Source organism: Pseudorca crassidens, chromosome 1 (genome assembly GCF_039906515.1).
Source record: "Pseudorca crassidens isolate mPseCra1 chromosome 1, mPseCra1.hap1, whole genome shotgun sequence".
Lineage (NCBI taxonomy): Eukaryota > Metazoa > Chordata > Mammalia > Artiodactyla > Delphinidae > Pseudorca > Pseudorca crassidens.
This window is the reverse complement of record NC_090296.1, coordinates 103457189-103472198: the sequence shown is the minus strand read 5'-3', so window position 1 is coordinate 103472198 and position 15010 is coordinate 103457189. Positions and strand designations below refer to the sequence as shown.

The following is a 15010-nucleotide window of genomic DNA, read 5'->3' as shown; positions in this document are numbered from 1 at the left end:
TTTCAAAGTAAAAGTTAAAATTTTTTCATATAAAATTAGGATTAAATGAGTTTGCCCTCCTGAAAACCCGACAGCAGGAGATTTTTGCATTTGAAGTCAGGATTTGGGGAATTATGCTCTTACTTTGGAAGTTACAAAGACCAACAAACACTAACTCTTTTGTTCTAAATTGAGAATATCAGTTATGGATATTCAAAACTAGGGTTTACTAAATTTTATGAAATTAGAAGCAAGAGCAAAGCTCAACCACTCTATATAGTTTTAGTATTGAGCATATCCCAGTGTTACTGAAATTATAAAATAATGTGCTAAAGATTGGGCAATTTTCTATGAATAATAATTACCCATTCTTATTGCTGCTTTAATTTATTATAGTCAAATTAGAGATATTATTTATAATGATTTCTATGTTGAAGTTTAGTTGTGTTCAGTTTACTTATTCTCACATCCAATGTGTTACTTACTCTGTGAGGTTTGAGTGTCTATGAATTTCTTTATCAAGGCATCAGTTGTTTGGGTATAAAGACTGAGAGCGTATCTCAGAGACTGAAGATCTGGGCTTTTCTCCAAGAAATTCTTTTTCAGGCCATTTCCTCCTGCATGAAAGTATTGCTAAAAAGAAAAAAAATAATGTAAGCAGAGGCATTTAGAAAGAAGTATTAGATGAGGGATTTTATTGCCATAATCGTGAGGCTCAAATGGAATAATACAGTATGATCAACATGAGGTAGATACAAAGAAATAGCACCAGCTGGCCACTGCCAAGTCATCACCACGTAGTTCAGGTTCCCTCAGTATCTCTGAAGTGTTGCTCTGCATCACAGACATCAGATCCTCACAGCTTAAGACTCTTCCTCTCATTCAACACTTAAGTTAAAGAAATGGGATCGTGAAGATGCAGTGGCCAGCATGCTTACAGAATGCCAGGTTTAGATACTGTGTCAACTTGGTTGTTGACTTCCGTTTCCAGAACATGAGAAAAACATCCAGGGTTGTCAAATTTCATAAAGAAAGTATCTCCTGGTCATGTATTTTCTAGATACTAGTTTGCAATTCTAGGACAGGTGCCCACTGCTCCCATCTTCCCCATGATCTAATCACACAATGGTGCACACATAGGCCAACCTGAGGATGCACAGTGGTCCTTGGAAATGCAACATCTCCTGAACCTTGTGTCTGAGAAATGCAATGAAACAGTTTCTTTCTTCTTCTTTTTTTGCTCTTGTCGTCCAGCAAACTCAAACCATTGCAATATTTATAGGTAAGGTAACAGAGAACATATATATTTGACAATAAATGAGGTGATTGAGGGATATGAGCATTTCTAATGCTGCAGGTATTAAGCACAGACATCACTTTGGAGGACTCACTAGAGATACGTGATAGGACTAAGGATGTTATTTCCCAACCATTTAGAGATGATAATGTGTTTATAGTGTTCTACTAATGTTAGATAAATGGTTCTCTCTCTCTCCCTGTACCAACAAAGCTAAACTACACCCTCATTGCAACCTGCCTCGTACAATCTAGGATTCTCACAGAATGGCATGTTTTGGAAAAGCTCAACAAATGATTCTGATACACTCTCCTAAACGGATATATGTTATCCCTCTATCCCATTTCTTAAAAATTTCTGAGGTGAAACATGTCAGTGAACTGAAAATTCATAATTGTCTTAGTTTTCTTCCCTAAGTAGAAACACATTCTGAGCATTTGTAGGCATCTGAGTGTAATTTCAGAGACCGTAATGTAGAGAAGACTAAGGGCACAGGCCTGAGGAAGTAGGCAATGGTGATATGATCTGAAGAAAGTTTGTTACAACTGCAGACACCCTCCTCCCAAAGAAAAACCCATGGCCACTTACAGTTCCTTTCCACTCCATCTGGGCGCACTGTGAAAACACAAGCTGCACCTAAAGCTACCTATGGTTATGAAGAGGAGGCACAGCAAAATGGGAAGAGCCTTTTCTTATTTTTGAAGAGTCAACAAAGATGTAATATTTAAACTTGTTCTATACCTTGATCTTCTTATATAAATGTTAAAATATTTTCACATGTAGAAAGTATTTATCAAAGACTGAGAGTCTGGAATTGTTTCAGGTGCTTTGGTGGATGAAAAAAAATATCAGAGTTCCTTTCTTTAGGAAAGGTGATATGATACTTAAAGTGGAAAAATATTAAATGAGTGTATTGAAAGGGGAAGGTTTCACTTGGACTTGATTGTTTTCCCTGGAGGAGTGGTGGGGTGAGCTCTGGAGCTCTGTTTACGTAATGACCCAGGGAAGTATCAGATGAAATAACATACCCTAACTGTAAAGAGCAGTGGGATAAACTGAACTAGGACTAGGTAGCATCTGTGGAGGGGAAGGCATTCTCCCTCTCAGTGTTTCCCAGACAAACTTCAGTTTTGTCAAACCTGAGCATAAGTGCTGGAGAATTAAATTAGTAAAGTACAGGAAGAATAACGAGCAGCAGCTACAATGATGTTTCACGATCTCCTGGCAACTGAGAGTTGTTAGAAATGCAAATTAATTATTTCTGGTGGGATGCAACTGATGACTGTTTTGTGGCTAGATCTGTTTTGCCTCTATTTGTAAATTTATTTCAGCTTTCCTCATTGCTTATCTTTATGTGTGGTTCTTGGAAATCTTCTTTGAGCCAGTTATAAGATCTTACTGGTTCCCTCATTAATTGATGAGTTAAATAATATTCTGGACAAGTTTTATAACTGCATGAATGTCACAGTTATACTCTAATTTTTTAAATTAATTTTTATTGGAGTATAGTTTATTTACAATGTTATGTTTCTGCTGTACAAAAAAGTGAATCAGTTATACATATACCTACTCTTTTTTATATTCTATTCCAATATAGGTCATTACAGAGTACTGAGCAGAGTTCCCTGTGCTATACAGTAGTTTCTTATTAGTTAACTATTTTATATATAGCAGTGTGTATATGTCAATCCTGAACTCCCAATTTATCCCTCCCCCCTTCCCCCTTGGTAACCATAAGTTTGTTTTCTACATCTGCGACTCTATTTGTTTTGTAAATAGGTTCATTTGTACCATTTTTAAAAAAGATAGCACATACAAGCAATATCATATGATATTTGTTTTTCTCTTACTTCACTCAGTATGACAATCTCTAAGTCCATCCATGTTGCTGCAAATGGCACTATTTCATTCTTTTTATGGCTGAGTAATATTCCATTGTATATATGTGCCACATCTTCTTTATCCATTCATCTGTCAATGGACGTTTAGGTTGTTCCCATGTCCTGGCTATTGTAAATAGAGCTGCAATGAACATTGGGGTACATGTCTCTTTTCGAATTATGGTTTCCTTTGGATATACGCCCAGGAGTGGGATTGCTGGATGATATGGTGGTACTACTTTTAGTTTTTTAAGGAACCTCCATACTGTTCTCCATAGTGGCTGCATCAATTTACATTCCCACAAACAGTGTAGGAGGGTACCCTTTTCTGTGTTTTTTAATCACAGTTTCAATTTCAGTACTTGTGATTGGTTTGTTCATATTTTCTAATTCTTCCTGGTTCAGTCTTAGAAGGTAGTATCTTTCTAAGAATTTGTCCATTACTTCTAGGTTGACTATTTTATTGGCATATAGCTGCTTATAGTAGTCTCTTATGATCCTTTGTATTTCTGCGGTGTCAGTTTTAACTTCTCCGTTTTCATTTCTAATTTTATTGATTTGAGTCCTCTCCCTCTTTTTCTTGATGAGTCTGGCTAAAGGTTTATCAATTTTGTTTATCTTCTCAAAGAACAAGCTTTTGGTTTTATTGATCTTTGCTATTGTTTTCTTTGTTTCTATTTCATTTATTTCTCCTCTGATCTTTATGATATCTTTCCTTCTGCTACCTTTGGGTTTAGTTTGTTCTTCCTTCTCTAGTTCCTTTAGGTGTAAGTTTAGATTTTTTACTTGAGATTTTTCTTGTTTCTTGAGGTAGGCTTGTATAGCTATAAACTTCCCTCTTAGAACTGCTTTTGCTGTATCCCATAGGTTTTGGATCATCATGTCTTCATTGTCATTTGTCTCTAGGTATTTTTTTATTTCCTCTTTGATTTCTTCAGTGATCTCTTGGTTATTTAGTAACCTATTGTTTAGCCTCCATGTGTCTGTGTTTTTTACGTTTTTTTCCCTGTAACTGATTTCTAATCTCATAGTGTTGTGGTCAGAAAAGATGCTTGAGATGAGTTCCGTTTTCTTAAATTTATTGAGGCTTGATTTGTGACCCAAGATGTGATCTATTCTGGAGAATGTTCCATGTGCACTTGAGAAGAATGTGTAATCTGCTGTTTTTGGATGGAATGTCCTATAAATATCAATTAAATCTAATTGGTCTATTCTGTCATTTAAAGCTTGTGGTTCCTTATTAATTTTCTGTTTGGATGATCTGTCCATTGGTGTAAGTGAGGTGTTAAAGTCCCCCACTATGACTGTGTTACTGTCGATTTCCTCCTTTATAGCTGTTAGCAGTTGCCTTATGTATTGAGGTGCTCCTGTGTTGGGTGCATATATATTTATAATTGTTGTATCTTCTTCTTGGATTGATCCCTTGATCATTATGTAGTGTCCTTCCTTGTCTCTTGTAACAGTCTTTATTGTAAAGTCTATTTTATCTGCTTATGAGTATAGCTACTCCAGCTTTCTTTTGATTTCCATTTGCATGGAATATGTTTTTCCATCCCCTCACTCTCAGTCTGTCTGTGACCCTAGGTCTGAAGTGGGTCTCTTGTAGACAGCATATATATTTATTTTGATTTTGTATCTATTCAGTGAGCCTGTGTCTTTTGGTTGGAGCATTTAATCCATCACGTTTAAGATAATTATCGGTATGTATGTTCCTTTGACCATTTTCTTGTTTTGGGTTTGTTTTTATAGGTCCTTTACTTCTCTTGTGTTTCCCACTTAGAGAAGTTCCTTTAGCATTTGTTGTAGAGCTGGCTTGGTGGTGCTGAATTCTCTTAGCTTTTGCTTGTCTGTAAAGCTTTTGCTTTCTCCATCGAATCTGAATGAGATCCTTGCTGGGTAGAGTAATTTTGGTTGTAGGTTCTTCCCTTTCATCACTTTAAGTAGATCATGCCACTCCCTTCTGGCTTGTAGAGTTTCTGCTGAGAAATCAGCTGTTAAACTTATGGGAGTACCCTTGTATGTTATTTGCCGTTTTTCCCTTGTTGCTTTTAATAATTTTTCTTTGTCTTTAATTTTTGTTAATTTGATTATTATTATGTCTCGGTATGTTTCTCCTTGGGTTTATCCTGCCTGGGACTCTGTGCGCTCCCTGGACTTGGGCGGCTATTTCGTTTCCCATGTTAGGCAAGTTTTCGACTATAATCTCTTCAAATAATTTCTTGGGTCGTTTCTCTCTCTCTTCTTCTTCTGGGACCCCTATAATGTGAGTGTTAGTGCATTTAATGTTGTTCCAGAGGTCTCTTAGGCTGTCTTCATTTATTTTCATTCTTCTTTCTTTATTCAGTTCCACAGCAGTGATTTCCACCATTCTGTCTTCCAGGTCACTTATCCGTTCTTCTGCCTCAGTTATTTTGCTACTGATTCCTTCTAGTGTATTTTTCATTTCAGTTAGTGTATTGTTCATCTCAGTTTGTTTGTTCTTTAATTCTTCTAGGTCTTTGTTAAACATTTCTTGCATCTTCTCAATCTTTGCCTCCATTCATTTTTCAAGGTCCTGGATCATCTTCACTATCATTATTCTGAATTCTTTCTCTGGAAGGTTGCCTATCTCCACATCATTTAATTGTTTTTCTGGGGTTTTATCTTGTTCCTTCATCTGGTACCTAGTCCTCTGCCTTTTAACTTTATCTAAGTTTCTGAGAATGTGTTTTTTGGTCCACAGGATGCAGGATTGTAGTTCTTCAAAAGCTCAACTTTAAATAGGGTTTCTCCATTGGCCTCTGTAGCAGCTTGCACATACTGATTAAGTTGTTAGCTGTCTGTTTCAGAGCTGTTGCCTTGTCCTTTTATTTTCAAATACTGTTGATTTGGCTCAGTGTTGGCAGGTAAATGTAATGTCTCTAAGGCCAACCACGCCAGCTGCAGCAGATCATTGTAATTCTGTTTCTTGTGCCATGTTCTATCCTTTTAACTTACAATTGAAACTACCTGCAACTGGTATGACTAATCCAGTCCAATTAGAATTTTAGTATTTAAGAAAGTTAATATTTTCATCGGTACTTGTGTAGAGGTTGAAGGATTTCACATTATTTTAAATAATTAAAAAGAAAACTAAATAATTGAAATACAGTATTTTAACTTAAAAAGAACTAATCTCCCTGTAGGAATATTACCTGTTTTGGCTTGCTACATTTTCCTACACCTTGTTAACATTTAGTTAAATAACGAAACATAGAAGCAAGGACACTGATTTTAGAGTTTGGAATCTTTTCTCAGCTCTGCCAATTACAAGCAACTCTGTGGCCTTAGGCAAACAAGTTAAACCTGCTTAGCCTCTGCTTTTTCATCTGTAAAATGTGAATGATCATTCTTGATGTACCTAACACCCAAGATGCTTATAAGGATCAGGAGAGAGAATTTACGTATATGAAAGATGACTGAAATAATGCAAACAAACACTATTTCAGTCTATAGTCTACAAATTCCATAGCATTCTCTTCCTTCAGATCTCACTTTCTCATGTCCAGCTTATTTGCTTAAATTCAGCTAAAGAGGAATTAAGGATCATGTCTTTGGCAGCCTGGGTAGCATCTACTGCTTCGGTATAAGAATATCTTTCTCATGAAGTCTCTGCCTTACAGTATTCCCTTTGCTGGGCTCCCAGCAGACACTGAATCACTAGCTCTTGAGGCTACAATTCTTTTAAGTAGTACTCCTCTTTCTCCTGAATTCCTTTTCAGTCAATATTACGGTTAGTGCCTTGTAGTATAGTCAGGGCGAATTTCAGAATCAGAAAAGATAAGAGGGTCTCAAAGCAGGTAAAGCAGGTGTAGCATGGGGACCCCAGAGAAAAAGTTGGGAAATAAGGAGACTGAAGACCTGACCTCAGACTCTGAGGTTCAGAAGGACCAGGGTCAGACTCTGGTCCTGGAGAACAAGATAATGATGTGGATCCATTTGCTGGATCTTGGACATCAGGCAGTAGTTTTTTCCTGAAGAGCAAGGCAAGTGTCTGGTGGTTGAGGCTGAACTAAAATATCATTGGATGACCTGGGAAGGAAAATGGGATAGTTGAGCTGTCAACACGTAGATCAGGGGGATCTGCTTGGGGATCAGGATTGTCCCAGAGTTTGGGCAGAACTAGTCCTGCAGGAGGTGGTCATTTGTCCCCACCAAGAAGAATTAGAGAAATGCTGGGGTTAGGAACAGGAGCCAGGCCTGTCAGTACATTGAATGCCATTCTCTATTTTCACAGAACATATTTTTCTTGCGCTCTCTCTTAGAGTCATCCATTGACCTTATAAAATCCATGAGGGCTGAATTCTGATTTTAAAAATCTTACTTTTTTTTTTTTCATGGTGTGCCTCGGAGTTATTTTTTCTACTATCACTTCCTTATTTGTAGCCATTAGTGCTTCTATAACTCCATAGGGTCAGTCATTTCTTATTCATATTTTTGAAAATTATTTTCAAAAAGAACAGGTTTTTTCTTTTTTCTTTTTTCATGTTTACCATTAAAAAAAAAGCTTTTGCAAAATGTTTATACTTCCAGCCCATACTCTGGCTGCATCTTTAGAAACTCCATCACTGTCATCTCACTGCTGAAATTCACACTTGCCACATTCCACCAGGTGTCACAAAATAGTCACCTCACAAATTTCATTTTGCAGTTTTTGACACTGAAGCAGCAAAAGATGTCCTCTTATTAAATGCTGAAACTACAAAAGTCATGAAGTAATAGTGTTTTGAAGGTGTCCAATTGTTATACAAATAGAACTCTGTTTTAATGACTACCGTTGCAGTGTCTGTTTCTATCCAGTGAGATTATTCTGTGCTTGGAAAATGGCTTGTGGTAGCTCACAGTTCTTTGCTAAACTATTCACACATCCTTGATAACAGATGCTTCCCCAAGTGAAGTACATTGGACACAGTCCAAATTTAGGAGATGAATTAATTTTTCACTCTTTAATAAACTTTCACATATAAATATAAAATTTATGTATATAAATCTATAAAGAATCACATGAAAACAAAGAACTTCTAAGTTATGTTTTGAGATCTGCCTATATTTAGCCCACAATCCAGTAACTTTTGGTTAACCTCTGGCTATGAAAAATTGATGAACACAATGCAATGCCTTTGCGTTTTCAGCAGAAAACTAAATTATTGTCCTTACTAAGAGAGAAGAGAAAATTGATCTTTCCAAAACCATTTCAGCAAGCATAGAAAACACAAACGGAAATTCTGTTAACCCTAAATCCCCTGAAGTATCTATTTAACTGGGCTTTGGGGGTACATGTCTTTCTTTGAAAACACCTGTTAAACATAGATTTCAAACACATTTTCTAAAGGTAGACAAAGGAAGCAACTCTAAGGGCAGAGCAATATGGATGTAATAATGACATAGTATGGCCTAAGTCTGACACACTCCCAGAATGTATGTGTACAACTGTCTACTGTGTCTATGGATGGCACAGCTCTACAGACATGCATATGGGGGTACCTTTCTCTGAGGGTACACAGAGAACTCTGGATCCATATCCAGGGACACTATAACCTTACCTTGATGGTAGCCAGGACCACCTCCATTATAGTACACTGTCTCGGTGTCAGACCCTTGGTATCCTCTCGAATCATGTGCTCCTGGAAAACAAGTGAAAAACTGCTTATAAAATTACCAGTTCATTTATTTAACAACTGTTTTCAAACAAAATCTGTATATAATCCCTGTATGCAGATATTTCCCATTTGAGATATCTTTTTCATATGAACACATTTTAGAGGATGATTTTGTCAGATATTTACTAAAAATCCATTTTGCCAAAAGAAGAAATGCTTTTGAATGTTTTAATTTTAAAATGCTTTTAAATGTTTACTTAAAAAGCAGTGCTTTGCATAGGTGGCTTTATTTTTCACCTGCAAGCCAATGGTAGGGGGAAAAAAAGAGATAAACCTGGAAAATGTGTGTCCAAGCTTTTCCATCTTAATTCCTGCTTTCTGTTCTGTCACACAGAGGAAGGTCCATCATGTAAGGGATTTAGGAGGTAAATTTTAGCCTCATTCAATTATCACTGATAAAACCTACTTTAAGTATAATGCTCCCACTTTTTCTTTCTCGGACACCCTTAATGCTTAGTCATTACCAGGAAAATTCCTAAAGAATTAACTGATTTCGGCTCTGGAGATTTTCTATATTTTAAAGTCATTTTTCAATATTTTGGAACTGATTTCCATATTAACAATGCATTTTCCTCATTGTTCACTATGAACTCTCTCTTTATTTAAAACTATTTTAGGGAAATGATGGTAGAAAGTTGAAGACAAGGAACTTGTCTAAAAGAAAAATTTAGAAATTCCTGACCCCCATATTGATATAATCTCCCCAGGGCGTCCACTCTTCTATGTCAACAACATTCAACAAATATTTATTGAGTGCTTATTATGTGCCAGCACTGTTCTAGGTGACAGATATATTGTTTCATGAAAGACTTTTATCCTCCTGGAACTTAAATTCTAACTTATGTAAGTGCCTCTTTGTGAATTAGAAGGAAAGCTGATGTAGCTCTGAGAATACATGACTTGGTCAAGGGATCAGTGCTTTTGGCTAGTAATAAAAGGTGCCTCTTTTTCTACAGGGCACAGCTGCACATCAATACATGTGGCTTAGCAAGTGTTGCATGGTCCCTAAGTTGGCTGTCATTCACTCCCTTAGTGGGACAGTTTTGTGCAATGTACGAATTGTACAGTCACAGACAGTGGCTCATCCTTCTATTCTAGCCTTTGTCTTACTCTGTCATTTAGTAGAGGCCATGACCTTCTGAAGATAATCTATATGTTTTACTCACTTCTGCAGACTTTCAGTGCCTATCTTGGCAATTATCACCTGCTAGCCCCTCAATATGTTTTTCATAATTGAATTGTACTTCTTCAGCATATCCTAAATGATTCAATATGCTTGAATGGAATCACACTCCTTTGAATATTGTTGAAAACATGGTATAATGCTGGACCCATGATATACAATTCTGCATCTCACTGCCTCTTTCTCGGATATAGGGATTTCAACACAAACATGAGGAGTCCGTTTAATATTTTAAAAATATTTAAAAAATGGGTAGTTAGAATATTAACTACCCATTGAGACCCAAAAGAAGGATGGAAATCTTTTGCCAAATTATAGAGAGAAATGCTTTACTTTATATTAAATAAATCTCTCTGACTTCATCAATCTTGACTGGCTTTTTGATGAGGTCAGATTATTTTTTAATAGATGCTAATACATAATATATGTTAGTGCTATAGAAAAATACAATTCTTGCAAGAAATGATTTTCTGGGATTTAGCAGTAGCTCATTGAAATAAGGTAGTCTCTGAAAAAGTCTTGTAATGAGTTACTCCTTGCTTGCATAAATTCATAGTCTCAGATGTATTTTTAGTAACTGGTTTTGATAAAGATGTATTCATTTTTTAAAAAATGTTATGCCAAATAAATCTGATCCCATAAAATAGTGGTAAGTTGGGCATACTTAATATACATACATTATAAAGTTCCAGAGGATGAAGTAATATAGAATATGTCAACATGTGAATGAATGTTTGCTTAATGAATTAATCCTAAATCATAATCACATGCAGAAAAGCAATTAGTTTCCCTCATTGTTCTATTTTCCTTGTTCTTTTAAGTAAGGTAGTCATTTGTTAATATTTCTATATAGGATTTCTGAATTTACTCATCAATACAATTATTTCGAATGATGCTTTTCCTGTGGATCAAATATGCTTTCAAATTAATACATGAAAATGAAAAGACCCATGATTTAAAATGAAAACATTGAAGGTGACATTCTAGTAAAATATGGGAAAACAGCTTTATAAACTTTGCAGTTCTGCCTAGAAGAGAACATAGGAAAACATTCTGACATAAATTGTACCAATGTTTTCTTAGGTCAGTCTTCCAAGGCCACAGAAATAAAAGGAAAAACCAAGAAATGGGACCTAATCAAATGTACAAGCTTTTCAGCTACATAGCACAGGGAGATCAGCTTGGTGCATTGTGACCACCTAGAGGGGTGGGATAGGGAGGATGGGATGGAGATGCAAGAGGGAGGGGATATGGGGATATACGTATAGCTGAGTCACTTTGTTATAAAGCACAAACTAACACACCATTGTAAAGCAATTATACTCCAATAAAGGTGTTAAAAACAATAATAAAAAACAAACCAAAAAATGTACAACCTTTTGCACAGAAAAGGAAACCATAAACAAAATGAAAAGACAACCTATAGACTGGGAGAAAATATTTGCAAGTGATGTGACTGAGAAGGGTTAATTTCCAAAATATACAAACAGCTCATACAACTCAACAATAGAACACCAAACAACCCAATCAAAAAATGGGCAGAAGAACTAAATAGACATTTCTCCAAAGAAGACACACAGATGGCCACAGGCACATGAAAGGATGCTCAACATTACTAATTTTTAGAGGAATGCAAGTCAAAATTACAATCAGGAATCACCTCACACGGATCAGAATGGCCATGATTAAAACTCTACAAATAAGAAATGCTGGAGAGGGTGTGGAGAAAAGGAAATCCTCCTACATTGATGGTAGGAATGTAAGCTGGTGCAGCCACTATGGAAAACAATATGGAGGTTCCTCAAAAAACTAAAAATAGAGTTGCCATACAATCCAGCAATCCTACTCCTGGGCAAATATCCGGACAAAACTACAATTCAAAAAGATACATGCACCCTTATGTTCATTGCAGCACTATTCACAATAGCCAAGACATGGAAACGACTTAAATGTCATTGACAGATGAATGGATAAAGAAGATGTGGTACATATATACAATAGTACTACTCAGCCATAAAAAAGAATGAAATAATGCCACTTGCAGCAAAACACGGCTGGAACTACAGGTCATCATATTAAGTGAAGTAAGTCAGAAAGAGGAAGACAAATACCATGATATCGCTTATATGTGGAATCTAAAATATGACACAAATGAAGCTATCTACAAAACAGAAACAAACTCACAGACATAGAGAACAGACTTGTTGCCAAGGGGGGGTTGGGGGAGGAATGGATTGGGAGTTTGGGGTTAGCAAATGCAAACCATTATAATATATAGAATGGATAAACAACAAGGTCTTACTGTGTAACACAGGGAACTATATCCAATCTCCTGTGGTAAACCACAAAGGTAAAGAATTTTTAAAAGAATGTATATATATGTATAACTGAATCACTTTACTGTATAGCAGAAATTAACACAACACAATAAATCAACTTCAGTTAAAAAATTTTCAATTCTGTGTTTTGGCTAGAGTTTTAATTTTTTAGATAACAATATAGAGGGCTTATTGCTCTGTAATTCAAATAATAACAACTAAATGGACCAAAAATTTAAAAATCAAGGGACAATAATTGGAAAACATGATTTAAAACTAAGTTATTTTTCCATGGATATGGATAACATGAATATGGATAACACGAATTATTTCCATAGATATGGAAACTCATAGATATGAATTTTTCCATAGATATGGATAACACGAATCTATTTTTAGTCCTTCAGATTATTTCAGTCTTAATGAATTTAACTCTTTTAGGACATTTTATTCATAATTTGCTTTTAGTTCATTATAATCAAAAGAGAATTCACTGAATTGAGGAAATTTTGAGGCCATGAAGGGACCAAAAGTGTGATGTTTTCTGTGGACTCTGATTTTTCCCAGTTAGCGAGCATATGCCCACTGAGGATCCGGTCTCTCCCATTTAGTGTTCGTAAGATTTGAACAGGGCTGCCTGCACCCCCAGCTCAGGGGTGGGTGGGTATGTGAATTAAGCCAAATAGCATATGCCATTCCCCAGGCCACAGTGGTTGGCTTGGGAGTGGTGATAATATTCTATTAGAGTTGATGATGTGCCAGTGGATTTTGCTGGAATTTCTTGCACCAAGGGGGGGTGTTCTTTTTTTTTTTTTTTAACAAGATTTCAAGTTCAAAAATGTTAGATATAAGCAGGGAACCATCTTACAAACAGGAAGGGAGGTTTGTTAAAGCAGTAAGTCAAACAAGGAAAGAGCAGAGTTGAGAGACAGTGAGTAACTGGGTTCTGTAACATTGTTTGACTTCCTAATCAAGCAGTGATGGAAACCAGAGTTATCCCAGGAGTATAAAGTTTCATGGAGCAATGAATTCCTTTCTTGCTTTTGTTAGTCTGGCTTTCCATCACTTGAAACTGAAATAGTTATAGCTGATATAACAAACATTCAGTTCAGAAAACTGAAGCTGGGGGAGATGGAATATGTTTCCCGATGTCACACAGAATGCTAGACACATAGCCAGGGCTATTTCTTTTGTAATAAGCCACTGTGATGTTTCACTTTCATGGTTTTCTATGAGAAACTTCAATACTATATAAATCCATTTTTCAAAGTAGGGACTAGAAATGTCAGGGAGGTAATAAGAGGGATAAAGAAAGCAATGGAGATCAAGATCCAAAACGATAGTTTGACAGTGACATCTACCTTCTATACTTTCCCTCTGAACCACCGACATCACTGAATACCTGTGAGAATTTTATGTCATGGTTATGTCTTCTAAATGGATTATTGGCTTTTAATGTTTTTCTGACAAAGGGGATAAGGTGATATAATAAAGTACTGACATTATAGGGCACCTATTTTATCTCAGTAAGTAATTATACAGTCAAATGGATTATCCTTTGCCTGTGTTGTACACACAAAACAGTGCCAGTGATACCTAACCCTGAGCTGCCAGCTGGGGCAGGAAGCAAGATAACCTCTGTGAGTGGGAGGTGGCAGACTCTTGACAGGCACCATGCAAAGATAATGCATGCATTAGCTCATGTATCCTCACAACAATTCTCTGAACCAGGTGCTAACATTGTCTGGATTTTACAAATGCCAAATCTGAAAATTAGGTTAAATACTTTGGGCAGTATCACATGCTTGGAAGCAGCTGAGGTAGAATTTGAGCCAAGGTGGTCAGTATCTGGAACCCACCCCCATGCTATACTATATTCTAATAGGTAGTAATGGAACAGGAACAAATATTTCAGCTACAGGCACAATGTTGGCCTATATGTGGTCCACTGATACATGAATGGATAAAAAACGTGGTATATACTTACAGTAGAATATTATTCAGCCTTTAAAAGGAAGGAAATCCTGCCATGTACTACAACATGGATGAACCTGCAGGACATTATGCTAAGTGAAAAAAGCCCATCACAGAACTGCAATATATATTTTAACCAATCAAGTTCCTATTCTAGAGGGGAAAAAACCTGAGGTTCCCTGCACAACTGCAAAGTCTTGTGAGTCTCAAGCGATAATAAAAGGTAAGGTTATTTATACAGCAAATCCTTGCTGTAATGGGGTTGATTATGTCGACAAGTTCAATGTCTGCTTTGATGAGTTTATTTTCCCGCATTAGGTTTCTTGCCTTAAGAGTTCTCTAGACTTTCCTGGATTTCTATGAAGCATTCTTTGCCTTTATTCATACAAAGTCAGTTTACTATAGAGAAGAAAATATGCTCTCTAATTTAGTCTAATTCAAAGCAGTAATGCTTCATACTTCAACACAAAGTCAAAAATTCCCAGTTGCTCTACGAATTGGAAAATATGAGAAATATGGAGTGTGGGGAGAAGAAGACAGTACAGTTCAGTCCCTAAATTTTGATCTGATTCATTCTTAAAGCAGATTGTGAGATCCCAGACACACATTCTCCTATAGTCCTGCCATATTCAATACCATTACTAATAGGAGGTTGGTTTCTCAGAGTTGTAGTCAGCTCATTACTTTTCATTGACAACTAG

The 15010-nt window shown here is 36.3% G+C and overlaps 1 protein-coding gene across 4 annotated transcripts in view; it reads right to left on the bottom strand.

Annotated features, from left to right (window-relative positions):
- The window catches only part of UNC13C (unc-13 homolog C), a 615854-nt gene that overhangs the window by 51588 nt on the left and 549256 nt on the right, over window positions 1-15010 (bottom strand). For all 4 annotated transcript variants that reach the window (XM_067747577.1, XM_067747567.1, XM_067747553.1 and 1 more), the window contains 2 exons: window positions 8718-8798; window positions 465-612 (listed from right to left, as the gene is read on the bottom strand). In XM_067747577.1, the coding sequence (XP_067603678.1) occupies window positions 465-612; window positions 8718-8798 (229 nt within the window). The remainder of the gene's footprint in view (window positions 1-464; window positions 613-8717; window positions 8799-15010) is intronic.